Below are 27927 nucleotides of genomic sequence, written 5' to 3'. Positions count from 1 at the left end.
AAATTGGAACAAATATATAACGTATATAAGAGATAAGTATAGAACTTCGATGACTCTGGCAGGATTAGAACAACTCTAACAGGGATAAAATATACCTACCGCGCTCTGGAAACCATTTTGATCCATTAAGGGGCGGACCATCTGAATCGGTCCCACCTCCCTGAAGAGGGGAAGGTTCGCGGAGAAGTCCAGTTGCACCAGGAAGTGATCTGACCATGCCAATTCTTTAGTTTCGCTTTTACTTAGTGTCAGATCACCAACATCCATAGAGGTGAACACCAGGTCTAAGGCATGTCCGTGACTATGAGTTGGGCCAAACATATTCAGGGAAAGCCCCATGGAGGCCATGCTTTCCACGAAGTCCCAAGCGGCCCCTTGTAAGGTCGTGTCGGCGTGGATGTTAAAATCCCCTAGAACAACCAAACTAGGTGTCTCCAGGAGAACATCCACCATGACCTGGAGCAGCTCGGGCAGGGAATCCTTGGTGCAGTGGGGAGGTTGGTACACCAAAAGGAATCCTGTACTGCCCCTATTGCCCAACTTCCAGAACATGCACTCGGAGAACTGGGTCTTCCCAATAGGACGCCTGCTCCACAGGGTAGGACACAAACCAATGCTTTCAAGTTTTGTTTTGTTTTTTAAAAAGACTGACTAAACATGCGGAAGAACTTTTTGACAGCAAGAGCTGTTAGTGGATTGGACTCCCTTGGGAGTGCTGGAATTTCCATTCTTTGAGGTTTTCAAATGAAGTTGGATGGTCATCTGTCATGGATGCTTCACTTGCTATGCCAGCATCACAAGGGGTGAAATAGATTGCACCAGGGATCACTTCAAGCTCAAAAATTCTACAATTCCGTTATTCTCCCCTGTATGAATTCTTTGATGGGAAGTGAGATTGGACCTCTGACTGAAGCTCTTTCCACATTCCATGCACTGATAGGGTTTCTCCCCTGTATGAATTCTTTGATGTTTAGTGAGATCGGAGCTCATACTGAAACTCTTTCCACATTCCACACACTGATAGGGTTTCTCCCCTGTATGAATTCTTTGATGTTTAGTGAGATCGGCGCTTCTACTGAAGCTCTTTCCACATTCCATGCACCGATAGGGTTTCTCCCCTGTATGAATTCTTTGGTGTTTAGTGAGATCGGAGCTTCTACTGAAGCTCTTTCCACATTCCACACACTGATAGGGTTTCTCCCCTGTATGAATTATCTGATGCGAAGTGAGACTGGAGCTCATACTGAAGCTCTTTCCACATTCCATGCACTGATAGGGTTTCTCCCCTGTATGAATTCTTTGATGGGAAGTGAGAGAGGAGTTCCGACTGAAACTCTTACCACATTCCACACACTGATACGGTTTCTCCCCTGTATGAATTCTTTGATGTTTAATGAGATCGGAGCTCATACTGAAGCTCTTTCCACATTCCACACACTGATAGGGTTTCTCCCCTGTATGAATTCTTTGATGTTTAGTGAGATCAGCGCTTCTACTGAAGCTCTTTCCACATTCCATGCACCGATAGGGTTTCTCCCCTGTATGAATTATTTGATGGGAACTGAGATTGCAGCTCATACTGAAGCTCTTTCCACATTCCATACACTGATAGGGTTTCTCCCCTGTATGAATTCTTTGATGTTTAGTGAGATTGTAGCTCATACTGAAGCTCTTTCCACATTCCACACACTGATAGGGTTTCTCCCCTGTATGAATTATGTGATGGGAAGTGAGATTGTGGCTGTGACTGAAGCTCTTTCCACATTCCAGGCACTGATAGGGTTTCTCCCCTGCATGAATTCTTTGATGGGAAGTGAGAGAGGAGCTCTGACTGAAGCTCTTTCCACATTCAATGCACTGATAGGGTTTCTTTCCAATGAGATTTTGTTGATGGGAACTGGAATGGGAGCTCTGACTGCAGCTCTTTCCACACTCCAAATTTTTACGTGCCTTCTCCACTCTGCAGATTGTGTTGTGGTCTCCTTTGTTCTTGTTTTCCAATTCATCACCATCTGCAATGGAGAGAAAAAGGGATTAGAGTCTCAGGAACAAATGGAGCCCCCAGTTAGGGAATAATGCTCATTAAATTTGTTGTAGAGAAGGCAGTGTTCATTACCTTTGTTATTTGCAATAAACCAATGTATTTATTATTGGATTCTAATCGTTGGTTGAATGTTGCTTTGTTTGAAGTAAGTTACTCATTTTATAAATTTTGTACTTTTTGTAATTTTTTTGTACTTTTTTCATTGGATTGGATTGTTGTTATAATTACCGTATTTTTCGCTCGATAACACGCACCTGACCATAACACGCACATAGTTTTTAGAGGAGGAAAACAAGAAAAAAAAAATTCTGAATGAAACAGTGGATGTATCATTTTTGTGCTTCATGCTGCGGCCACAGACATGTGATTTGACGGTGAGTTTGGGGTAGCCCAATGCAAAGATCCTGAGGATCCACGTGGATCCATGCTTTGTAACCACGTTTTTGTACCATTGCAGCCCCAGGCAACAGTGGGTGCGTGATTTTTTTGGTGCAGGCTGTAGCCATGGACATGCTATGTGATCTGATGGTGAATTTGGGGTGACCCAATGCAAAGATCCTGAGGATCCATGTGGATCCATGCTTTGTAACCACGTTTTTGTACCATTGCAGCCCCAGGCAACAGTGGGTGTGTGATTTTTTTGGTGCAGGCTGTAGCCATGGACATGCTATGTGATCTGATGGTGAATTTGGGGTGACCCAATGCAAAGATCCTGAGGATCCATGTGGATCCGTGCTTTGTAACCATGTTTTTGCACCATTGCAGCCCTGTTTTTGCATCAGATCATTGCTATGTGATCTGATGGTGAATTTGGGGAGACTCAATGCAAAGATCCTGAGGATCCATGTGGATCCGTGATTGGAACCAGGTTTTAAGTAGGGAGGGAAGGAAAAACATAGAAAGGATAAGGAGCACCGAAAGGGGTGTGCAGAGAGGCAGCTGGCTAAGAATGCAGGAGAGGGGTTTTACCGGAGGGAGGAAAGGAAGGCAAAAGTCCCCCCCCCACAAGCCAGCCAGCTCTCTCTCTCTCCCCCCCCCCAACCTGCATGTTGCCTGCGAGTCCCAGACGCACGGAGAGGAATCACTCTGCTTGCCTGGAGGGGAGGGGTTTTCTCTGCTCTTTGTTCCGTTTGAGCAAACACAGTAAGGAAACAGAAGCAGGTGGGCAGTAAGACCCTGAGGCAGAGCTTCCTCCTTTCAAGGCTTCCCTTCTCCGGACGATTTGATATTTGCCTGATTTTTGCCTTCACTCGCGCTTGTCAGCTCCAAGGACCACACATTCGCTCAATAACACGCACAGACATTTCCCCTTACTTTTTAGGAGAAAAAATCTGCGTGTAATAGAGGGAAAAATACGGTACTGTTTCATGTTTATACAGTAGCACCTCGGGTTACCTAACCCTCGGATTATATAAACATCAGCTTATGAAAGCCACAAATCCATGTGCAGTGATCCTTGGGTTGCGAAAATCTCGGGATCTGGCCAGATCTCCGGAACGGATCCCATTCGCAACCAGAAATACGACTGTATATGTGTTGGAAGCTTCCCAGATTGGCTGGGGCAACCCAACCAGATGGTCAGGGTATACATAAAAATTATTATTATTACTATTATTATCACTGCTAGTACTACCTGAGATTCAATCAGCCTGGCTCTTCTCTGGGGCAGATGTTGTTTGGCCCAGTCATGGCATCCCCTCCATCTCCAGTGTCAGTCATCTCTTTGGTCAACCCAAGACTGACAGCAGCAAAAACAAAAACAGGAAACCTGACAGAAGCTACTTATCTTTCCGAACAACTCTGAAGCTGACATTTAAGATGCCTGGGCAGTTCAGATCAGCCCAACTGTGGTAGAAGGAGGCAGAACTGGAGGAAGATTGTTCACAGAAAAAACTGTAATCTACTATTTCTTGTGGGGGTGTTAGGTTCCCAGGTGTTGTAGGGGGCGCTGTGAAAATATATGAGGTTTGTCACATAGAGGTATGTTTTGAATTTCCTGGCAGATAGGACGATCCCACACGGAGGCTTACCAAGAGAGGCCACGATCCCCCAATTCTCCTCCATGACGTCCTTATGCAGAGCTCTCTGGTCAGGATCCAGCAACTCCCACTCCTCGTCCATTAAACGAACAGCGACATCTTCAAAGCACACTGGACCCTAAAAGAAAAAGGGAAATTTCCTCCTCTGAGACAGCAGAAATATGATCTGCTACACAATGCTCTGTTATTTCCTTCCTTTTAATTGCCGTGTTATTTCAATAGGATTGCTTTGCTGCACACTTTAATTATGGGTACCTATTTTAACGCTTTAATTGAATTCTTTTATTCTGCATTTTAAGTGTGGGTATTCGTCTTTTTGCAAATAGGTGGTACTCCAGCTTATGTTTACGTTTCTCTGCCTTCGCAAGCATTCCAGTTTCCCCGATAGAAGGATCCACTTTCTCCTCTCCTCATGAGTTGTTCTGGGGTGGTTCCCTTCCAATGCCCTAGAGCGAAATTCAAGGGGTTCAAGGGGGCATGGAGAGGGGGAGGAATGGGGGGCAGGCCCCATTTTGCAGTGGATGGGGCTGGCTAGGTGAATCTTGGACATTATTTGTTATCGTCTGTCCGCTGCTTAGAAGCCTATTTTAGCATTCATTGATGAATACAGAAATACAAGAAGCCTAGTTTGGATGGCCATCTGTCTTGCAGGATCTAGCTGAGATTCCTGCAATGCAGGGGGTTGGACTTGATGACTCTTTTTGTCCCTTCAACTCTAGGATTCAATGAAAACTGCAACTACAGATGAATCCTACTGGCAACATTCAGAAGGCTGGTGTCACAGAGTTATCTGGGCAGGAAATCTGACACATCACAGCTGGAGTTTACTCTTTATCAGCAAGAACACGATGTTCACACACTTGGCTGAGTTTCGGGCTTCATGAGAACAGCAGCTCATTCCCTGAGCCTCTTCCTCCACAAAAGCAGTTGCTGAGAGTGAAGGCCCCCGGCTCCCCACAGCTTTCCAAGTCCCCTCCTCTCTGGGGTTTCTGGCAAGCGATTGAACAGTGTGCCAGTGTACAGCCTGCCTTTGCTCCTCCATGTTAGACCTCTCTTGGCTCTGAGAGACAAGCAGGGAGGGGGGCTTCTGGCAGAAGGAGAGGGAGACCCCGGTGGCTCCTCCTTCTCCTGACTCACCTCTGTCTCTCGACCTTCCTCCTCTCACCTCCTCCCTCTTCCCACTCGCCTCCTTCTTCTTCTGCCTCTGATTCTGCACTGCATTCTGCCACAGAGTCTCCCAGCTCACCAAGCCCTGTTTCCCCTTCAGCTTCTGACACCTCCTCTTCCCAGGCTTCTCCCTCTTCTCCCTCTGACCGCCCATCCTTCCTCTACCTCCACTCCTTCGGCTCTGAGCCGTCTTCCCTTCCTGGTTCCCCGGCTGCTTCCTCCCACCATTCCTCTGTGCCCAACCAGTCCATGACATTGCTCCATCCCTCGGTCTCTGTCCCCACAAGGCAGCTGCCCCTGACCTGATCTGGTTCCACAGCCGCTGCTTCCCTTCTGCTCCCATGAAAAGGCAGATCAGGAGGTCTTGCTGGCATCATTCTTTCACCTGCAAAAGAAAAAAAGGTAAGCAGGATGCCAGGAGTGCCTGCTTCTCTCACAGGGGAAACAGGACATCTCTAACTACAGATGGGCTTTGAGAAAGCCTTACCTGCTGAGTGCAGTTGAAGGTTTGTGCCCATTTCATGTTAGGTGTGCAGAAATACATCTCCCCTCCTCTGAACCCTTGTCCCCAACCCCCACCCCTCAAAAAAAAAAAAAAAAAACAAGATGAAAAGAACCCTCGGATGAGTTGGAAAACCAACAGAACAAGACCAAACGGAGAAAAGCCACCTTCCTCCTTACCCAGTGGCCTCTCTCTGGTGTCCAACGGAGCCCTCTCTGCCTCACAGGAATCCAGGTCCATTTCTGCAAAATGATCCCTTTTCTGAAAGAACAATACGAATTCAAAACAGTAAATGAAAGGTGAGAAATATTAGAAAGAGAATGCAAAGGGTGTTAGATTTCATTCCCCGAAAACGGATGGGCCACCAGCAGACCATTTTTGGATATTCTCCATCCTGTTTGGAGCCCCTTGGGAGTATCCAGAGGAAAGTCTCTCTCACCTGCTTTCTCTCTGCCTGCTCTCTCTCCTCTGCCTGACTCAGGAGGAAACCTTTGGCCAGGGCCACCGCCTGGGAACTGGTCTCCGCTCCACAGTCCCTCACCCAGCTCTGCATCTCTGGTGGAAGGACAGCCAGGAACTGCTCCAAGATCACCAGGTCCACCATCTCAGCTTTTGTGTGCCTTTCTGGCTTCAGCCACTGATGATCAAGGTGGTAGAGTTGGCTGCAAACCTCTCGGGGTCCTTTGGCCTCCTGGAAGCAGAACTGCCTCAACTGCTGGCTCTGCACCTCTGAGCAGTGGGTATCCTCCTCACCCAGGATCTTCTGCACAGAGTTTTCCAAGAATCCCGCACTGCTCCCAGTTTGGATGACATGGCCTCTTCCTGCTCTAGGGCCAGCTGTGTCTCGCTCATCCATCTGTGCTCTCAGGAAGCCTCTGAGAGATGGGAAGGAACCCTTTGGTCTTCTGCCAAGTTCTGTCAGTCTGAATGAGAAGCTCTAGCAAATCCTACAAAGCAAATACATTGTTCTGTTACAAAAGTTGTACAGTATCAGGAGAAGAAAAAGTTTCCCTCATGGATGAGTCTTCTTGGGAACCAGGGTAGGACTGCACCACAGCCCAGACTCTGAGCTATCTTTCAAAAAAGGAGGAGGAGGAGGAGGAGGAGGAGGAGATGGAGGCCTCTAGAAGGGAGATTGTGGAAATGTGGAGGCAAGCGAAGAGATTAATGTGAGGTGAATCAGCCTGGTTGCTCCTTCCTTCCAGTCAATGCATGAAATCAGAACTGATTGACAAGGGAGTCATTGGTTGCTAGTGAAAAATGACTACGTGTGTTGAATCTGAATCTCCTTTCTTGTAGCTTGAAGCCATGGGTTGGAATCCTGCGCCCAGGTGACATGGCTCTCCTAAAGGCCGGCCTCACTATACACTGCCTTTGTTGATCTAAAAGCAGCCTTTGATACAGTCTCCAGAACCAGACTCTGGGACAGACTACAGGGGACCTACATAGACAGAGGGCTTCTGCTCTTCATTCAGGCACTGCACGCAAACACGGCTCTTAGAGTCAGGTGCAGCCGCCTAGGACACCTAATGGACCCTATTAAAACCTCTAAAGGAGTCAGGCAAGGGTGCCTATTGGCCCCTCTACTATTCAATTTCTATCTAAATAATTTAGTATCTGCACTCCATGACTCAGAACTCCACCCTCCGAAGCTCGCAAATCGGCATATTTCGGTCCTGCTATATGCCAATGATGCAGTAATTCTATCTAGAACCCCCACTGGACTCAAAAGAGCACTAAGAAAGCTCGCAGCATATTGTGAATTTGAATGTCTCAAAATCAACTATCAAAAGACCAAGATACTCGCTTTTGGGGCAAAACCAAAGCTTAAAAGCTGGGAACTCCAAGGCCATAAATTAGAACAAGTCATAGAATCATAGAATCATAGAGTTGGAAGAGACCACAAGGGCCATCGAGTCCAACCCCCTGCCAAGCAGGAAACACCATCAGAGCACTCCTGACATATGGTTGTCAAGCCTTTGCTTAAAGACCTCCAAAGAAGGAGACTCCACCACACTCCTTGGCAGCAAATTCAACTGTCGAACAGCTCTTACTGTCAGGAAGTTCTTCCTAATGTTTAGGTGGAATCTTCTTTCTTGTAGTTTGGATCCATTGCTCCGTGTCCGCTTCTCTGGAGCAGCAGAAAACAACCTTTCTCCCTCCTCTATGTGACATCCTTTTATATATTTGAACATGGCTATCATATCACCCCTTAACCTCCTCTTCTCCAGGCTAAACATGCTCAGCTCCCTTAGCCGTTCCTCATAAGGCATCATTTCCAGGCCTTTGACCATTTTGGTTGCCCTCCTCTGGACACGTTCCAGTTTGTCAGTGTCCTTCTTGAACTGTGGTGCCCAGAACTGGACACAGTACTCCAGGTGAGGTCTGACCAGAGCAGAATACAGTGGCACTATTACTTCCCTTGATCTAGATGCTATACTCCTATTGATGCAGCCCAGAATTGCATTGGCTTTTTTAGCTGCCGCGTCACACTGTTGGCACAAACTATAACTATCTAGGAATGGTGGTACAGGCCTCAGGAGCCAACAAACTACACATAAACTCCATCGGGAGTTCAGCGAAAAAACCCGCAAATTGTATCCTTAAATTTTTCAGAGCACAAGGGGGCTTCTTCGTTCCCGCAGCTCGAAAACTATACAAGGCCAAAACTTTGGCACAACTCCTTTATGGTTCCTTTTTGCCCCCGCCTTCCTCGGCTTCCTCCCCCCTTGAGAGAGTTCAATCTGGACTTCTTAGAGCTCTCCTCCAAGTGCCCAGATGTGTATCAAACGCATGGGTGAGATTGGAAACGGGGATGATGAGAGTGGAGGCTAGCATCTGCCTAACATCAATCTACAAATGGCTGACATTGAATCTGCTCCCCCGAGGGATAGCCCCACTGACCCTCTGTGACCAATTCCAGTCAGGCTGGCAGACTGCAGTTCTGAACACCCTCCAGAAACTGGGTTTTGCCCCTCAAGCCCTTCTAAGTCTGGGCTTGGGCCAGGCAAAAGCCACAGTCAAGCAAAGAATATTAGATACCGAGAGACAACAGGACTTCGCAAGGTGCCCCGACCATAAAATTGGAGAAATCGAGAAATATATAGCCGCACCGGCAGAATATCTCTTCTTTCTCGCATCTAGAAATACAAGAAGGGCCTTTACACTCGCCAGAAGCTCGGCTCTTCCCTCACCGGTCCTGGATGGAGCCTTTAGAAAAGTCCCGTATGCTCAGAGACTTTTCACCTGTCCATTGGGAGAGATAGGAAGCCAAAACACTTGTTCTTTAGACGTCCCTTTTACGAAGAGACACGTAGTAAGACCATTGATCCCCTGCTGGTGAGGCTCGCTGACCTCCCGCAAAAGCAAAAATTTGACCTTTTCCTGTTAGGCAAAGATCAGAACATGACCTGGATGGTCGCCAGATTCTGTGTACAGATCTGTAGGCGCAGACCATCTCCCAACTCAAAATAGTCCGTCATGAAAATCCCCAAACTCGGTTTCATGGGTGACTCTGAGTCAACTCCCTGGGATAGTTTGTTGGTGTACATTGTTTTTAAATTTATTGTTGTACATAAATTGCCTGTTTTAGTTCTGTGACTGTACCCCCAAGTGTGTTTTATAAGCTGGTCTCTGACCGTAATAAATGATCTAATCTGACATGGCTCTCCTATCTCCTCTCTGTCTCCTCCTCTCCAACTCAACATACCCAGCTCCTCATAAAGCTTGGCTTGATCTGCTTGGCTGGCCTCCTCTGCCAATAAGGAGAAAGGAAGAAGGGAAAGAGACAAAGAGGTTTGGGAGCAACCATTCATACACGTTTCCTCTGTTGTGCAATGACGCTGACCCGTGTCACTCACGACAGAAGTCCTACTTATACCCTTATTTAAAGAAGCTAGATTTCTATCTGCTAGATTTCCCAGGGGGCTCTGAATAATTTTTTTTTCTGGAAGGGGGGGGCAGTAACCTCCTCCCCTCCCCCCCCACAAAAGATCTAAAGGACGGAGACAGTTCCTGCCACCTCGCCCCTCCCTGGCAGGACCCCCTGCTCCCTGGGGCTCCCCCCCCCCCCACATGAGCCACCCTCCCCTGCTGCATCCCTGGGACCCCCACCTTCTCCCCACTGCACCCTCCTGGGGGGGGAGAGAGGAGACTCACCAGATTCCCGTGGAAGAGAACAATGCAGCATTTGCAGCAGAGGAAAGCAACCCCCCCCCCCGCTTGCAGGAAGGGGAGGGAGGGGCTTTTCCTCTGGAGGACCTGGCCCCCCTTTACTTCCTTTCCCCTCTAGGAATGCAGCTCAGTTCCCTTTAACCCTTGCAGAGCCGAGTCCACCCTGCTCAGTCCTCTCTGCCTTTTCTCTCCTGCATTGCAGAATCCCAGAGATGCTTATTTTATTTTTGCTCTTGGTTGGTCTGTGATCTGCTCCCTCCCTTGGCCAGAAACTGGAGGAAGAGGTTGCAGGGAAAAGGGGGTTGCAGGAAGCGAGGAACCTCATCCTAGAATGGGAGGGAGCCCTAAGGGTCATCTATTCCAGCCCCCCTGCAAGGCAGGAATCTCAGCCAAAGCATCCAACCTCTGCTTAAAAACCTCCAAGGAAGGAGAGTCCGCCATCTCCCAAGGGATTCTGCTGCTCTTCTCGTCAGAAGAAACTGCTTTCTGGTCCTCTGGATCCCTTATTCTGGGTGCTCCCCTCTAGGGCAGGAGAAAACAAGCTGGCTCCCTCTTCCATGGGTCAGCCCTCCAGATATTGAGAGGTGGCTCTCGGGTCTCCATCCAGGCAGATTTTGTCTCCATCTGGGTTTGTTATTACTGGAATGGCTACCTGTCTGGCACTCAGGTATCAGGAGGCCAGGGATTATCACTCAGGTAGAGGGGCTGCTGAGTAGCTGAGCTCACAGGTCTATAGGAATTTCTGAAGTTTTCCCAGTGAGCCAGAACATAGATACATTTATCAGAAAATTCTTACATTTGGTATTGTGCAGCAGAGGCCCTTTGACCAGAAGGGAAGAAACTGATGACGTGTTTTGTGGGGACAAGTCACAAAAGTCACAAAATGATGGTGCTGATTTTGGTAGTGGGCTGCATGTGCATGATATCTGCTGCAGGGGCAAGCCCCCCAAAAAAACTATACATAAATTTTGCCTTCCAGTGTCCGGCTATACCTCTTGGCTCGTCCTCCAAACTTTGCTGGGGGGCTGTGTTCCCCCTCCCAAAGCAGGGACACACTCTTAGCACCCGAAAGCTGTACCACCTCATTGCTGCTGCCGGGGGTGTGAGGGTTTATATAGTGGCGGGTGATGCCCTTTTGAAATATTTGGCCAATTAAGTGAGGGAGGGAATCCCTCAAGGGAGAGCAGCAGCTGATTTGCTACCTGTGCTATGACACCCTCCTCTCAGCTGAGCAGGTGCCCTGGGGGGACTTCAGAGGGGAGGTCTGGTGGCAGGAATCTGAGCATCCTGGACCCTGCCCCTATGGTTCCCCTTGCCCTCCACCAAACACCCATTGAGTGTAACAAAAGAGATTGCTGGAGGCAGGGGTGGGACCTGTTGGCCCTGAATATCTGGATTGGCTAAGCAGATGAAATGGACAGAAGCATCTCAGCCAGTGGGAAAGGCAGACATATTGACTATGGCAGGCATAGGCAAACTCGGCCCTCCAGATGTTTTGCGACTACAATTCCCTTCATCCCTGACCACTGGTCCTGTTAGCTAGGGATGATGAGAGTGGTAGTCCCGAAACATCTGGAGGGCCGAGTTTGGGGATGCCTGCACTATGGGTTGTGGACTCTCCATCTTTGGCGATCTTCACATACCCGTCAACTGTCCTGCTTTGAGTGGGATGTCCTGCAATTCCAGAAGCCACCCTGGCTTCTGATTGGCTCCCAGGATGGCCTGTTTTGGCTCCCGTGAAACTGTGGCCCCAAAGGACGCCCATTTTGGGGGGGTCCTTGCTCTCGCGTGAGTTACGTGACTCATTCAGGAGCGTGGCCCCAGAAGTCGCAGGTCCCAATTTCCCTCTGCAACATGTTGGAGGGTAGGCAGAGTTTGGGAGGACAACTCTATTCATATTCTATGGCTGTGGGTGACAGGAGAAAGAGTGGACGATGTCAGAATCTTCAGAGGGCCAGCAGAGGAGCCTCCCTTGCATGAATCACCACAGCCCCCTAGTGGCCTTAAAAGCAGGTGAGCAGTGAGTCTCCCTCAGGTTTTAAAAGGAGTGCTGCATTACTAGGCTGTCTCACAGGATGCTTTTTATTATGTTTTTATCATTGTTGTTCTGTATTGTCCTTTTAATGTTGTAAACTGCCCTGGTATATTCTGATAAAGGGGGGTATATAAATTGAATAAATACTACTACTGCTACTACTGCTCCTACTACTACTTCCCCAGCACTATAAGTTCCTTGTTTGATGATGATTTTATGTTATAAAGGGCTCTGAGTTCCGCCTTCTGGAGTGCCAAGTCCTTTTGAGAGAACTGCTGTGGAGCTGAGATGAAGGCAGAGAGACCATTTCCTCTCCACCCAGCAGAGGTGTGGAACTCCAGGAAGACGCAACCTGAAAGACAGTGCGCTATTTTATTATTTTTTTTAATAACTCCTGCTTATGTTATATGATGTTATGATGTATTGTAATTTTCATAAAATGTATACATTGCTTGATTGTAAAAACACACAAACACACTCTTTCGTCTCCCAATCTAACAGAATACCATATGTGCCTTTCAGCAGTTGGAATCTAAGTCTCTCCTGTATTTGTCAAAGGACTCTCTGAAATTCTGATGTTAGCCTGTATCTCCTTTTGGTGTATGTAAAGGAAATGCCCTCTGGGAATTCCCATTTATATCTAATGTCAGCTCTCCTGAGTGCTATTGTTAAATATCTATATTTGGTTCTTCTAAGTCTCAATTTCAGTGGAATCTCTCTAAAGGTATCTACTTTCTGTCTGGCAACCACATGATTTTTTTCAAAAACTGTTCTGAAGGATTGCGTCCTTCACTCTTTTTGTTACTAGTGTTAATAAAACATCTCCTAACTGCCTCCGTTCGCAATTTTCACGTGATCTAATTCTGAAACAGCTCTCTGAAAGCCCATCCAACCAATCTTTGCTTTCTCCCAGCCATTCTGAAATTGTCTGTGTCACATATGTCTCCAAATTTGGCTCTGAATCAGATTCTGGAAGGCCTCTGTCAGGTAGATGTTAACTTATTACTTCATCTAAATGTCACAGGATTAAACAAGGTACTACAGTGGTACCTTGCGTTACAAACGCTTCAGGTTACATACGCTTCAGGCTACAGACTCAGCTACCCCAGAAATAGTACCTCGGGTTAAGAACTTTGCTTCAGGATGAGAACAGAAATCGTGCTCTGGCGGCCCCATTCGCTAAAGTGGAGCTTCAGGTTAAGAACAGTTTCCGGTTAAGAACGGACCTCCAGAACAAATTAAGTAATTAACCCGAGATACCACTGTACAGGCACAGCTTCTCTTAAACTCCCTCCTCTCATAATCAGTTGTTACACTTCAGGTATCCAGAATAAATGCTAAAAGGCTTAAGTCTGTTTCTGCTGCTTCTCTCTCATTCCCTTCCTTAGTTATGACAGGACAGCCCAGCTTCCTTCATGGCTTCATACTTTGGTCCGTGAGCGAGGGGCCACTTTTCCTTGGTTCCCCTCTCTCTTAGCAGTCCCACTCCCGAGGTATTTTCCTTTGTATGCCAGACCCAGGGGATCCTCTGAGTCCTATTTACTGACTCAGAAATCTCCTTTTCCTAGAAAATCTCTCCCCTCCCGAATGGAAGGAGACCCCAGAAGAAGAGTCTTCCCACAGCTTCTCCCTCCAGATTAAGTCCCGTCTGAAGACTCTCTCCAGATCCTCAACATGGACTTCCTATCTCAGCTACGACTGTTAATAGAGGATGAGCTGCCTCACTTCATGAAATTAAAACCTCGCTCCTTCAAAGTATTAGAGTTCAAAGACTGTGATAAAAATGAAAGAAGACCAAAGGGAGAACAATATCGTGGTTCTCAAATGATGGATAACATAGGTTACTACAGGAGAAAGAAAATAAAATAATAATTGTTATTATTTATAATTTATTATTTATACCCCGCCCATCTGGCTGGGCTTCCCCAGCCACTCTGGACGGCTTCAAATAAAATATTAAAATACTAACACATCAAACATTAAAAGCTTCCCTAAACAGGGCTGCCTTCAGATGTCTTCTAAAAGTCTGGTAGTTGTTGTTCTCTTTGACATCTGGTGGGAGGGCGTTCCACAGGGAGGGCGCCACTACTGATAAGGCCCTCTGGCTGGTTCCCTGTAACTTAGCTTCTCACAGTGAGGTAACCTCCAGAAGGCCCTCGGTGCTGGACCTCAGTATCTGGGTAGAACTTCAAAGGTATCCCATTGTAGAGCGCATTGCTGTAGTCCAAGCGGGAGATAAGCAGAGCATGCACCAATCTGGCGAGGCAGTCCGCAGGCAGATAGGGTCTCAGCCTGCGTACCAGTTGGAGCTGGTAAACAGCTGCCCTGGACACAGATTTGACCTGTGCATTCATGGACAGCTGTGAGTCCAAAATGACTCCCAGGCTGAACACAGCCCAGGGGGAAGGAGCGGAACCACTGTATGACAGTGCCCCCAGCTTCCAGCCCCTCAAGATGGTCCAGAAGGATGTTATGGTCGATGGTATCAAACGCCGCTGAGAGATCCAGCAGAACTAGGAAACAGCTCTCACCTTTGTCCATAGCCCGCCAGAGATCATCAACCAGTGCGACCAAGGCAGTTTCAAGTCCCATGCTGAGACCTGAATCCCGTCTGGAAGGGATCCAAATGGTTCGCTTCCTCCAGGCGTGCCTGGAGTTGTTCAGCAACCATTCGCTCAATCACCTTGCCCAAGAATGGAGGATTTGAGACTGGGCGATAGTTTTTTTTATATATATAAATTTTTATTAAGGTTTTTACAGTATTACAAAATGAAAACGAAAAAAACAAAAACAAAATAAAAATAGTTAAAAACAATTCAATCTTTTCATCACTTATTTTTCATTTACTTGTTTCCCGGACCTCCTCATACCTCCCTTTTTTGTATTCCAGTTCAATTTATTTAGTTCCGCAATTCCTTTCCCACTTTATTTTATCCTGATCTTTTTAATCTTAAATCATTATAGCATTAAATTTTTACCTATTAAAAAACCATTTTTTCATATTCTTTTATACCATTACAGCTAGAAACCACTTAATTTCACTCCAACATCATTCTAGCATTCATTAATTTTGCAATATTTCTGTAAATAGTCTTAAAATTTCTTCTAGTCTTCTTCCACCGACTCTTCTCCCTGGTCTCGGATTCTGCCAGTCATTCCCGCCAATTCCATGTAGTCCATCACCTTCATCTGCCATTCTTCCAGAGTGGGTATGTCTTGTGTCTTCCAATACTTTGCAATAAGTATTCTTGCTGCTGTTGTAGCGTACATAAAGAATGTTCTATCCTTCTTTGACACCGATTGGCCGACTATGCCCAGGAGAAAGGCCTCTGGTTTCTTCAAGAAGGTATATTTAAATACCTTTTTCAATTCATTATAAATCGTCTCCCAGAAAGCCTTAATCCTTGGGCACGTCCACCAAAGGTGAAAGAATGTACCTTCAGTTTCTTTACATTTCCAACATTTATTATCGGGCAAGTGATAAATTTTCGCAAGCTTGACTGGTGTCATGTACCACCTGTATATCATTTTCATAATATTCTCTCTTAGGGCATTGCATGCCATAAACTTCATACCTGTGGTCCATAACTGTTCCCAGTCAGCCATCATTATGTTATGTCCAACATCTTGTGCCCATTTAATCATAGCAGATTTCACCGTTTCATCCTGAGTATTCCATTTCAACAGCAAGTTATACATCTTTGACAAAATCTTAGTTTTGGGTTCTAACAGTTCTGTTTCTAATTTTGATTTTTCCATCTGGAAGCCAATTTTCTTGTCCGAATTATATGCCTCCATTATCTGATAATAATGAAGCCAGTCTCGCACTTTGTTCTTTAGTTTCTCAAAACTCTGCAGTTTCAGTCTATCTCCATCTTGTTCCAAAATTTCCCAATATTTCGGCCATTTGACCTCCATATTGAGCTTTTTCTGAGCTTTCGCTTCCATCGGTGACAGCCACCTTAGGGTTTTATTTTCCAATAAGTCCTTATATCTTATCCAAACATTAAACAATGCTTTCCTAACAATATGGTTTTTAAACGCTTTATGCGCTTTGACCTTGTCATACCACAGATATGCATGCCATCCAAATACGTTGTTAAAACCTTCCAAATCCAAAATGTCTGTGTTTTCAAGAAGTAGCCATTCTTTCAACCAGCAAAAAGCTGCTGATTCATAGTAAAGTTTAAAGGGAAGCATTCACCACCCCACGAAGCCCATTCCGGCTAGCTTTTATAAGCCAGGATGGACAAGGATCAAGGAGACAAGTGGTTGGTTTCACTCGTCCAAGCAGCCTGTCCATATCTTCGGGGGTAACAGATTGGAATTGATCCCACACAACTTGACTAGACAGGACTCTAGCACTCTCCCGCCCTGCTCCCACGGTGGAGTCTACGTCTTCTCGAATCGGAGCGACTTTGTCTGCAAAAAACTTTGCAAAATCATTGCAGGAGATCATGTGGCCTGTACTGGGCCCTACTGGAGCAGGTGGTTCTGTTAAATTGTGAACCACCTGAAAGAGTCTCCTGCTGCTGTTTTCCGCAGATGTAATAGAGGCGGTGAAGAAAGTCTTCTTTGCTGTCACTATCAGCACTTGGTAGGCTCAAAATTGAGCTCTAGCCCGTGTCCGCTCAGATTCAGAATGGGTTATCCGCCACCGGCACTCTAGCCGTCTCAGCGATTGTTTCATCACCCTCAGCTCCGAAGAAAACCACGGGGCTGTCCGGGCTCCATGCAATCGGAGAGGGCGCTTCGGAGCCAAACAGTCAATAGCCCTGGTTAACTCCACATTTCAGCGGGCCACCAGGGAATCAGCTGAAAGGCCATCAACATGGGATAAAGCATCCCCTACCGCTCTCTGGAAACCATTTGGATCCATTAAGGGGCGGACCATCTGAATCGGTCCCACTTCCCTGAAGAGGGGAAGGTTCGCGGAGAAGTCCAGTTGCACCAGGAAGTGATCTGACCATGGCAATTCTTTAGTTTCACTTTTACTTAGTGTCAGATAACCAACATCCATAGAGGTGAACACCAGGTCTAAGGCATGTCCGTGACTATGAGTTGGGCCAAACATATTCAGGGAAAGCCCCATGGAGGCCATGCTTTCCACGAAGTCCCAAGCGGCCCCTTGTAAGGTCGTGTCGGTGTGGATGTTAAAATCCCCTAGGACAACCAAACTAGGTGTCTCCAGGAGAACATCCGCCATGACCTGGAGCAGCTCAGGCAGGGAATCCTTGGTGCAGTGGGGAGGTCGGTACACCAAAAGGAATCCTGTACTGCCCCTATTGCCCAACTTCCAGAACATGCACTCAGAGAACTGGGTCTTCCCAATAGGACGCCTGCTCCACAGGGTAGGACACAAACCAATGCCTTCAAGTTTTGTTTTGTTTTTAAAAAAGACTGACTAAACATGCGGAAGAACTTTTTGACAGCAAGAGCTGTTAGTGGATTGGACTCCCTTGGGAGTTCTGGAATTTCCATTCTTTGAGGTTTTCAAATGAAGTTGGATGGTCATCTGTCATGGATGCTTTACTTGCTATGCCAGCATCACAAGGGGTGGAATAGATTGCACCAGGGATCACTTCAAGCTCAAAAATTCTACAATTCCGTGATTCTCCCTTGTATGAATTCTTTGTTGTTTTTTTAAATAAATGTTTATTAAAGTTTTACAAAACAAAAAGTTCATCATTTCACATAGATCATTCCATTTATTAAAGCCCACAGAAAAATCAAAAAACAAAAATATATAGCAAAAAAGAAGAATAGAAAAAAGAAAAATCCACTTTAAAAAGTTACAAAATTCCATGTCCCTCTGTCCTGACCTCCTCACATCTCCCTTTTTTGTGTTCCTCTTTATTCCAATCTAATTCAGCAAGTTCAAACCCTTATTCAAGCCATGCTTACAATTATATTTTTCTAATTATTATGTCCCAAGTTTTCGTTATCTTAGCCCATTCCTCATCTTATATACTAAGACATAATTTTATTCTGTTCATAGCCCCCTTCTCCTTTTTGAAATTCTTCTTTTCGTTCACATTTAACCAAATCCCACATGCCCTGTTACCTTCACTTCCCACATCATGTTAACACTCAAACATTTTGCAATATTTTTGTAAATAGTCCTTAAACTTTTTCCAATCCTGTTCCATCAGTTCTTCTCCCTGGTCCTGGATTCTGCCAGTCATTTCAGCCATCTCCATGTAGTCGATCACTTGCATCTGCCATTCTTCCACGGTGGGTAAATCTTGTGTCTTCCAATACTTGGCGAGAAGTATTCTTTCTGCTGTTGTTGCATACATAAAAAATGTTCTGTCCTTGTATGAATTCTTTGATGGGTATTCAGATGGCCTCTCTGGCTGAAACTCTTTCCACATTCCAGGCACTGATAGGGTTTCTCCCCTGTATGAATTCTTTGATGGGAAGTGAGAGAGGAGTTCCGACTGAAACTCTTACCACATTCCACACACTGATACGGTTTCTCCCCTGTATGAATTCTTTGATGGGAAGCGAGAGTGCAGCTCTTACTAAAGCTCTTTCCACATTCAAAGCATTTATATGGTTTCTCCCCTGTATGAATTCTTTGGTGTTTAGTGAGATCGGAGCTTCTACTGAAGCTCTTTCCACATTCCATGCACTGATAGGGTTTCTCCCCTATGTGAATTCTTTGATGGGAAGTGCAATCTAAACTGCTACTGAAGCTCTTTCCACATTCCACACACTGATAGGGTTTCTCCCCTGTATGTATTCTTTGATGTTTAGTGAGAGTGGAGCTTCTATTGAAGCTCTTTCCACATTCCACACACTGATAGGGTTTCTCCCCTGTATGAATTATTTGATGTTTAATGAGATCGGAGCTTCTACTGAAGCTCTTTCCACATTCCACACACTGATAGGGTTTCTCCCCTGTATGAATTCTTTGATGGGAAGTGAGATTGTGGCTGTGACTGAAGCTCTTTCCACATTCCACACACTGATAGGGTTTTTCCCCTGTATGAATTCTTTGATGTTTAGTGAGATCGGAGCTTCTACTGAAGCTCTTTCCACATTCCACACACTGATAGCGTTTCTCCCCTGTATGAATTCTTTGATGGGAAGTGAGAGAGGAGCTCATACTGAATATCTTTCCACATTCAATGCACCGATAGGGTTTCTTTCCAATGAGATTTTGTTGATGGGAACTGGAATGGGAGCTCTGACTGCAGCTCTTTCCACATTCCAAATTTTTACGTGCCTTCTCCACTCTGCAGATTGTGTTGTGGTCACCTTTGATCTTGATTTCCAATTCATCACAATCTGCAATGGAGAGAAAAAGGGATTAGAGCCTCAGGAACAAATGGAGCCCCCAGTTAAGGAATAATGCTCATTAGATTTGTTGTAGAGAAGGCAGTGTTCATTACCTTTGTTATTTGTAATAAACCAATGTATTTATTACTGGATTCTAATCGTTGGTTGAATGTTGCTTTGTTTGAAGTAAGTTACTCATTTTAAAAAATTTGTACTTTTTGCAAAATTTTTGTACTTTTTGCATTGGATTAGATTGTTATTATTACTGTTTCATGTTTTTACAGTAGCACCTCGAGTTACGTAAGCCTCACGTTATATAAACTTCAGCTGATGAAAGTGGCAAATCCATACGCATGCACAGAACAGTGATCTTCGGGTTGCGAAAACCTCGTTATCTGGCCGGAACTCCGGAATGGATCCCATTCGCAACCAGAAGTACGACTGTATATGTGTTGGAAGCTTCCCAGATTGGCTGGGGCAACCCAACCAGATGGTCAGGGTATAAATAAAAATTAATAATAATAATAATAATAATAATAATAATAAATGTTATTTATATCCCGCCCTCCCCAGCCGAAGCCGGGCTCAGGGCAGCTAACAACAATCAAATAATCAAACAATCAAATAATCCAACATTCTAAAAACATTTCATTATAAAAATTAATTAAAATCAAATTGATGGCAACCGTTAAGCAAAATTCTATGCAGGTTGCCAGAGGAGGGAGTTAGGCTGCGCCCTGACCCAAAGCCTGGTGGAACAACTCTGTCTTGCAGGCCCTGCGGAAAGATGTCAGGTCCCGCAGGGCCCTAGTCTCTTGTGACAGAGCATTCCACCAGATTGGAGCCGCAGCCGAGAAAGCCCTGGCTCTAGTTGAGGCCAGCCTAACCTCTCTGTGGCCTGGGACCTTCAGGATGTTTTTATTTGCAGACCGTAGGTTCCTCTGTGGGGCATACGAGGAGAGGTGGTCCCGTAGGTACGAGGGTCCTAGGCCGTATAGGGCTTTATTTATTTATTTTTTAAAATAATATTTATTACTTTTACAACAATTTAAACACTTACAAAAAAAGAAAAAACAGTACATTACAATACAAAAACACTACATAACACTAAAACATTAAACTAACAAGACAAAACAAAAACAATTTAAAAACACATCAAAAAAAAGAAGAAAAAAATTTCAATATCTTATCTTTCTTTCACATATTTCCACGGCCTCCTCACACCTCCCTTTTTGTATTCCACTTCTATTAATTATTTCAGCAATTCCTTTCAATCTTCCCGTTTTCTATCCTATAATTATCTTAACACATTTTAACCTTATTTTTCCTTTAATACTCTATTAATCTATTTATACTTAATTCCTTATAACATTTCTACTAAAGCCATATAACTTCATTCCAACATTCTTCTAACATTCATTGATTTTACAATATTTCTATAAATAGTCTTTAAACTTTCCCCAGTCTTCTTCCACCGACTCTTCTCCCTGGTCTCGGATCTTGCCAGTCATTTCTGCCAATTCCATATAGTCCATCAACTTCATCTGCCATTATCCAGCACTTCACAGTGCTTTCAAGAAGCAGCCATTCTCTCAGCCAGCAAAAAGCAGATGGTTCACAACAAAGTTTAGGGGTCTGGCAGGGCAAGTCCACCTCCTTCTTTGGCATCCGTCAATATCTTAAATTTTACTCGAGGCTTCCTGCCCTGCCAAACAAATCTAGAAACATCCCTCTGCCACCTCCTGAAACAATCCCTCCCATCCAAAACTTGCACTGTTTGAAACGAAAGCAACATCCCTGGCAACACAGCAACCCTCATCCCCACCACAACTCGTCCCAACAATAACAACTTCAGATTTATCCATATTTCCCAATCCCCCTTCTCTTCAATCCAACGTCCCTCACAGTTATCCTTAAATAGATTCACATTTTTGGCGGTCCTACTGACCCCCAAATGCCTCTCTTTCTCAACCGATGTTAGTCCTGTCTCCTCCTGAAACTCTGTCAAGCTTTCCTTTCCCAATTCAGGTAGGGCTCTGGTCCTCAAATTCGTCTGTTTTTCTTTAAGTTCCATCATAACAAATGTCAGCTTATGTTCATCGAGTTGCCTTTGAATGGATGGGACTCTCTCTCTCTCCAGTTGTATTGCTTTACATTCAGCAACAAGGGTTTTCTCCCTGACTTCATCCGCAGTTTGCCGTATCAAAGTAGATTCCTGTATCAATTTCTGGACGGTTTCTGTATTGGTGTTCACCTTTTGTCCCAGATTATTTAAACTTTCTACAATTAAGTCGATTTTAATATTTGCAGCATCAACTTTCACATTTATCACGTCTGTTTTCTTGTGAAGCTGTTCCAGCGAATCGTTAATTTTCACTAATGCGACCACTAAGGCCTCTTCTGTCGACATTTCGTCTGTTTTTTCCTTTCCATTTGCCATAACACTTAAGAGATTCAAGGTCAATCCCAGAGTCTCACAATTTTTTATCTTGCAGCTGGAAATTCCCCTAGCCCAGCTCTTATAAAGCAACCAATTTCAGAGATTTCCACTAGGGGGAAACAGTTTCTATTTATAATAGTCAATAATGTCCCCTTTAAACGCAACTCATACAATCCAAAGTTAGTTTCAGTTTTCAGTTACTTTTTACTCCTTTTTAGAAGCAGCCGGAGACAGTAGAAACAATGTATTTCTCTTATTTTGCTAGCTGTCAAGGAACGTTCTAAGTGCTGTCAATGAACATTCCAAAACGTCAGTCCTGCTAGCAGCCCGTTTCCAAGGTCAGAGCGGCGGTATTTTAACTCTCTTCACTCTCTCCTGTAGGCATACTCAGTCCGCAACTTCCCCCCCTCTTCTCCTGCCTCCAAGGGGGGTTTTATGCTCTTTACCGATGGAAATTTAGTCTTTTACAGAAGGCTTTCCAAGACTTCAGTTTGCAGCCTCCTTGCCTCAGTCTATTTACAAATAGGGAAGGCGGACTTCCTGTATTGAACCTCCCCATTTCGATGCCAAATTAAACGTTTAAAATCCAATTCTCCCGCTTCAGCTCTACTCACGGGTAATTACTTTGGAGTCAAATTGTCCACAGGAAAAAGTCAGTGCTCTCCAGCAACAGCTATGCGGCTTCGCTCCGTGGAAGAAGCAGACAATTTGAAGCACCGCGCTGCTCACCCCACTTCGCTCTGGATCCCCGAAACCGGGTTTCCCTGCGAGTAGGGGAGGCGCAAAAGGTGCCCACCGAATCCCACGCTCACAGGCTTCTCCCGCCTGTGATTTCTTGCAGGTCTCCGCCTTCGCCATGGCAGCCAGACCCAAATTCCCACGGGGCAAATTACTCCCGATCAGAGGAATTCCGCCATTACCGGAGGCACCAACCCGGAAGTCTCCCTAGGCAGTATAGGGCTTTAAAGGTTAAAACCAGCACCTTAAACCTGATCCTGTACTCCACCGGGAGCCAGTGCAGCTGGTATAGTACCGGATGAATGTGATCTTGCAGTAAAGACCCCATAAGGAGTCTCGCCGCGGCATTCTGCACCCGCTGGAGTTTCTGGGTCAGTCTCAAGGGCAGCCCCACGTAGAGCGAGTTACAGTAATCCAGTCTGGAGGTGACCGTCGCGTGGATCACAGTGGCTAGGTCAGGGCGAGAGAGATAAGGGGCCAACTGCTTAGCTTGGCAAAGATGGAAAAAATGCCGCCTTTGTTATAGCTGCAATCTGCGCCTCCATGGAAAGGGAGGTATCGAAGATTACACCCAAACTCTTAACGGACGGTGCTGGCACTAATTGTGCCCCCGCAAGAGATGGGAGTTGCCCCCTCAATCCCATATCGTCCCGTCCCAGCCAGAGTACCTCTGTCTTTGAAGGATTTAACTTCAACCGGCTCCCACATAACCATCCAGCCACAGCTTCCAGACATCTGGTCAGTGTGTCTGGGGCCGAGTCAGGATGGCCATCCATCAACAGATAGAGTTGGGTGTCATCGGCATACTGATGGCAACCCAGCCCAAAACTCCAGACAAGCTGGGCGAGGGGGCGCATAAAGATGTTAAAAAGCATCGGGGATAGTATCACACCCTGAGGCACTCCACACACCAAGGAGTGGCGCGATGACAATTCCCCCCCAAGCGCCACCCTCTGTCCCCAACCAGAGAGAAACGAGCGCAGCCATTGAAGGACTGTGCCCTGGATCCCCACGTCGGCAAGGCGGTGGTCCAGGAGTTCATGATCGACCATGTCGAAGGCTGCTGACAGGTCTAGAAGAATCAGCAGCCCCGACCCGCCTCGATCCAGCTGCCTGCGGAGATCATCTGTTAGGGCGACCAGAGCCGTCTCAGTCCCATGACCAACGCGGAAGCCGGACTGGAATGGATCCAGAGGCGATGTTTCATTCAGAAACCTGCCAAGCTGTTCAGCAACCGCTCTCTCAATTACCTTACCCAGGAATGGAAGATTCGAAACCGGGCGGTAATTGGATAGATCTAAGGGATCTAATGATGTTTTCTTTAAGAGCGGGTGCACCACTGCCTCCTTCAGTTCCCCTGGGAATATCCCGGTGCCAAGAGACAAATTGATGATATCCCCCAGGGGAGCCCGCACCTCGTCTGGACACGCTCTAATCAGCCATTGCTATTATTATCACTGCTACTACTACCTGAGATTCAATCAGCCTGGCTCTTCTCTGGGGCAGATGTTGTTTGGCCCAGTCATGGCATCCCCTCCATCTCCAGTGTCAGTCGTCTCTTTGGTCAACCCAAGACTGACAGCAGCAAAAACAAAAACAGAAATCCTGACAGAAGCTACTTATCTTTCCGAACAACTCTGAAGCTGACATTTAAGATGCCTGAGCAGTTCAGATCAGCCCAACTGTGGTAGAGGGAGGCAGAACTGGAGGAAGATTGTTCACAGAAAAAACTGTAATTTACTATTTCTTGTGGGGGTGTTAGGTTCCCAGGTTTTGTAGGGGGTGCTGTGAAAATATATGAGGTTTGTCACATAGAGGTATTTTTTGAATTTCCTGGCAGCTAGGACGATCCCATAGGGAGCCTTACCAAGAGAGGCCACGATCCCCCAATTCTCCTCCATGACATCCTTATGCAGACTTCTCTGGTCAGGATCCAGCAACTCCCACTCCTCGTCTGTGAAACGAACAGCAACATCTTCAAAGCACACTGGACCCTAAAAGAAAAAGGGAAATGTCCTCCTCTGTGACAGCAGAAATATAATCTGCTACACAATGCTCTGTTATTTCCTTCCTGTTAATTGCTGCATTATTTCAATAGGATTGCTTTGCTGCACATTTTAATTATGGGTACCTATTTTAACACTTTAATTGAATTCTTTTATTCTGCATTTTAACTATGGGAATTCGTCTTTTTGCAAATAGGTGGTACTCCAGCTTATGTTTATGTTATTCTGCCTTCGCAAGCATTCCAATTTCCCCGATGGAAGGATCCACTTTCTCCTCTTCTCCTGAGTTGTTCTGGGGAGGTTCCCTTCCAATGCCCTAGAGCCAAATTCAAGGGGTTCATGGGGGCATGGAGAGGGGGAGGAATGGGGGGCAGGCCCCATTTTGCAGCGGATGGGGCTGGCTAGGTGAATCCTGGCCACTATTTGTACTCGTCTGTCCGCTGCTTAGAAGCCTATTTTAGCATTCATTGATGAATATAGAAATACAAGAAGCCTAGTCTGGATGGCCATCTGTCTTGGAGGATCTAGCTGAGATTCCTGCAATGCAGGGGGTGGGACTTGATGACCCTTTTTGTCCCTTTCAACTCTAGGATTCCATGAAAACTGCAACTACAGATGAATCCTACTGCCAACATTCAGAAGGCTGGTGTCACAGAGTTATCTGGGCAGGAAATCCCACAGTTCACAGCTGTATTTAACTCTTTATCAGCAAGAACACGATATTCGCAGACTTGGCTGAGTTTCGGGCTTTATGAAAACAGCAGCTCATTCCCTGAGCCTCTTCCTCCACAAAAGCAGTTGCTGAGAGTGAAGGCCCCCGGCTCCCCACAGCTTTTCAAGTCCCCTCCTCTCTGGGGTTTCTGGGGAGCGATCAAACAATGCGCCAGTGTGCAACCTGCCTTTGCTCCTCCATTGTAAGCCATTTGCTGGCTCTGAGAGACAAGCAGGGAGGGTGGATTCTGGCAGAAGGAGAGGGACCCCCGGTGGTTCCTCCTTATCCTGACTCACCTCTGCCTCTCGACCTTCCTCTCCCACTCGCCTCCCCCCTCTTCTGCCTCTGATTCTGCACTGCATTCTGCCACAGACTCTCCCAGCTCACTAAGCCCTGTTACACCTTCAGCTTCTGACACCTCCTCTTCCCAGGCTTCTCCCTCTTCTCCCTCTGACCGCCCATCCTTCCTCCACCTCCACTCCTTGGGCTCTGAGACGTCTTCGTTTCCTGGTTCCCTGGCTGCTTCCTCCCACCATTCCTCTGTGCCCAACCAGTCCATGACATTGCTCCATCCCTCGGCCTCTGTCCCCACAAGGCAGCTTCCCCTGACCTGATCTGGTTCCACAGCCACTGCTTCCCTTCTGCCCCCATGAAAAGATGGATCAGGAGGTCTTGCCAGCATCATTCTTTCACCTGCAAAAGAAAAAAAAGGTAAGCAGGATGCCAGGAGTGCCTGCTTCTCTCACAGGGGAAACAGGACATCTCTAACTAAAGATGGGCTTTGAGAAAGCCTACCTGCTGAGTGCAGTTGAAGGTTTGTGCCCATTTCATGTTAGGTGTGCAGAAATACATCTCCCCTCCTCTGAACCCTTGTTCCCAACCCCCACCCCTCAAAAAAAAAACACCCAAGATTAAAAGAACCCTCGGATGAGTTGGAAAACCAACAGAACAAGACCAAATGGAGAAAAGCCACCTTCCTCCTTACCCAGTGGCCTCTCTCTGGTGTCCAACGGAGGCCTCTCTGCCTCACAGGAATCGAGGTCCATTTCTGCAAAATGATCCCTTTTCTGAAAGAACAATACGAATTCAAAACAGTAAATGAAAGGTGAGAAATGTTAGAAAGAGAATGACAAAGACAGAAGCTTTAAGGGTGTTAGATCTCATTCCCAGAAAAAGGATGGGTCATCAGCATACCATTATGGGATGTTCTCTATCCTGTTTGGAGCCCCTTGGGAGTATCCAGAGGAAAGTCTCTCTCACCTGCTTTCTCTCTGCCTGCTCTCTCTCCTCTGCCTGACTCAGGAGGAAACCTTCGGCCAGCGACACCGCCTGGGAACTGGTCTCCGCTCCGCATTCCCTCACCCAGCTCTCCATCTCCGATGGAAGGACAGCCAGGAACTGCTCCAAGATCACCAGGTCCACCATCTCAGCTTTCGTGTGCCTTTCTGGCTTCAGCCACTGATGGTCAAGGTGGTAGAGTCGGCTGCAAACCTCTCGGGGTCCCTTGGCCTCCTGGAAGCAGAACTGCCTCAACTGCTGGCTCTGCACCTCTGAGCGGAGGGTGTCCTCCTCACCCAGGATCTTCTGCACAGAGTTTTCCCAGAATCCCCCACTGCTCCCAGTTTGGATGGCATGGCCTCTTCCTGCTTCAGGGCCAGCTGTGTCTTGCTCATCCATCTGTGCTCTCAGGAAGCCTCTGAGAGATCGGAAGGAACCCTTTGGTCGTCTGCCAAGTTCTGTCCGTCTTAATGAGAAGCTCTAGCAAATCCTACAAAGCAAATACATTGTTCTGTTACAAAAGTTGTACAGTATCAGGAGAAGAAAAAGGTTTCCTGAGCATCCATGGATGAGTCTTGCTGGGAACCAGGGTAGGATTGCACCACAGCCCAGACTCTGAGCTATCTTTCTAAAAAGGAGGAGGAGGAGATGTAGGTCTCTAGAAGGGAGATTGTGGGAATGTGGAGGCAAGCGAAGAGATTAATGCGAGGCGAATCAGCCTGGTTGCTCCTTCCTTCCAGTCAATGCCTGAAGTCAGAACTGATTGACAAGGGAGTCATTGGTGCCTCGTGAAAAATGACTAGGAGTGTTGAGTCCGAATCTCCTTTCTTGTAGCTTGAAGACATTGGTTGGAATCCTACCCCCAGGTGACATGGCTCTCCTATCTCCTCTCTGTCTCCTCCTCTCCAACTCAACATACCCAGCTCCTCATAAAGCTTGGCTTGATCTGCTTGGCTGGCCTCCTCTGCCAATAAGGAGAAAGGAAGAAGGGAAAGAGACAAAGAGGTTTGGGAGCAACCATTCATACACGTTTCCTCTGTTGTGCAATGACGCTGACCCGTGTCACACACAGCAGAAGTCGTACTGATAAGCTTCTTCACAGAAGCTAGATTTCTATCTGCTAGATTTCCCAGGGGGCTCTGAATAATTTTTTTCTGGAAGGGGGGGCAGTAACCTCCTCCCCTCCCCCCCCACAAAAGATCTAAAGGACGGAGACAGTTCCTGCCACCTCGCCCCTCCCTGGCAGGACCCCCTGCTTCCTGGGATTCCCCCCCCCCACACGAGCCACCCTCCCCTCCTGCAGCCCTGGGACCCCCACCTTCTCCCCACTGCACCCTCGGGGGGGGGAGGAAGGGACTCACCAGATCCCTGTGGAAGAGAACAATGCAGCATTTGCAATAGCAGAAATCAACCCCCCCCCACCGCTTGCAGGAAGGGGAGGGAGGGGCTTTTCCTCTGGAGGACCTGGCCCCCCTTTACTTCCTGTCCTCTCTAGGAATGCAGCTCGGT

At 46.5% G+C, this 27927-nt stretch overlaps 1 protein-coding gene and 1 long non-coding RNA gene across 3 annotated transcripts; both read right to left on the bottom strand.

Moving 5' to 3' along the window:
• Nucleotides 1-666: 666 nt before the first annotated feature.
• On the bottom strand, nt 667-27497 carry LOC128412053 (zinc finger protein 420-like). Of its 2 annotated transcripts, XM_053384887.1 has the most exons (7): nt 26401-27497; nt 26126-26207; nt 25751-25833; nt 24290-24416; nt 18254-19253; nt 5920-5923; nt 667-1932 (listed from the first exon to the last, which is right to left on the bottom strand). In XM_053384887.1, the coding sequence occupies exons 1-7, from the start codon at nt 26815-26817 to the stop codon at nt 826-828; spliced, it is 2820 nt and encodes a 939-aa protein (XP_053240862.1). In that variant the 5' UTR covers nt 26818-27497; the 3' UTR covers nt 667-825. The 2 variants fall into 2 exon arrangements, with proteins under 2 accessions (XP_053240862.1, XP_053240861.1); XM_053384886.1 differs by lacking the exons at nt 5920-5923; nt 18254-19253; nt 24290-24416 and adding an exon at nt 4075-4201 and having other exon boundaries at nt 667-2012; nt 26401-27492.
• Nucleotides 6788-10011, bottom strand: LOC128412200 (uncharacterized). Its single transcript, XR_008330033.1, has 3 exons — nt 9911-10011; nt 9462-9506; nt 6788-7193 (listed from the first exon to the last, which is right to left on the bottom strand). It is a non-coding gene; the product is annotated as an uncharacterized LOC128412200 (long non-coding RNA).
• Nucleotides 27498-27927: the final 430 nt, after the last annotated feature.

The sequence above is a fragment of the Podarcis raffonei genome, chromosome 4 (genome assembly GCF_027172205.1).
Source record: "Podarcis raffonei isolate rPodRaf1 chromosome 4, rPodRaf1.pri, whole genome shotgun sequence".
Lineage (NCBI taxonomy): Eukaryota > Metazoa > Chordata > Lepidosauria > Squamata > Lacertidae > Podarcis > Podarcis raffonei.
Note: the sequence above shows the minus strand (reverse complement) of the source record. Positions and strands in the feature narration are given on the sequence as shown.

What these genes read in the sequence shown, in the direction of transcription:
- LOC128412053 (XM_053384887.1), bottom strand. Translation starts at nt 26,817, where the DNA reads ATGGATGAGCAAGACACAGCTGGCCCTGAAGCAGGAAGAGGCCATGCC. An exon ending in CACCAGAGAGAGGCCACTGG is followed by an intron (nt 25,834 to 26,125) that starts GTAAGGAGGAAG and finishes TTTCTTTTGCAG; the next exon opens with GTGAAAGAATGATGCTGGCA. An exon ending in GGGGATCGTGGCCTCTCTTG is followed by an intron (nt 19,254 to 24,289) that starts GTAAGGCTCCCT and finishes TCTCCATTGCAG; the next exon opens with ATTGTGATGAATTGGAAATC.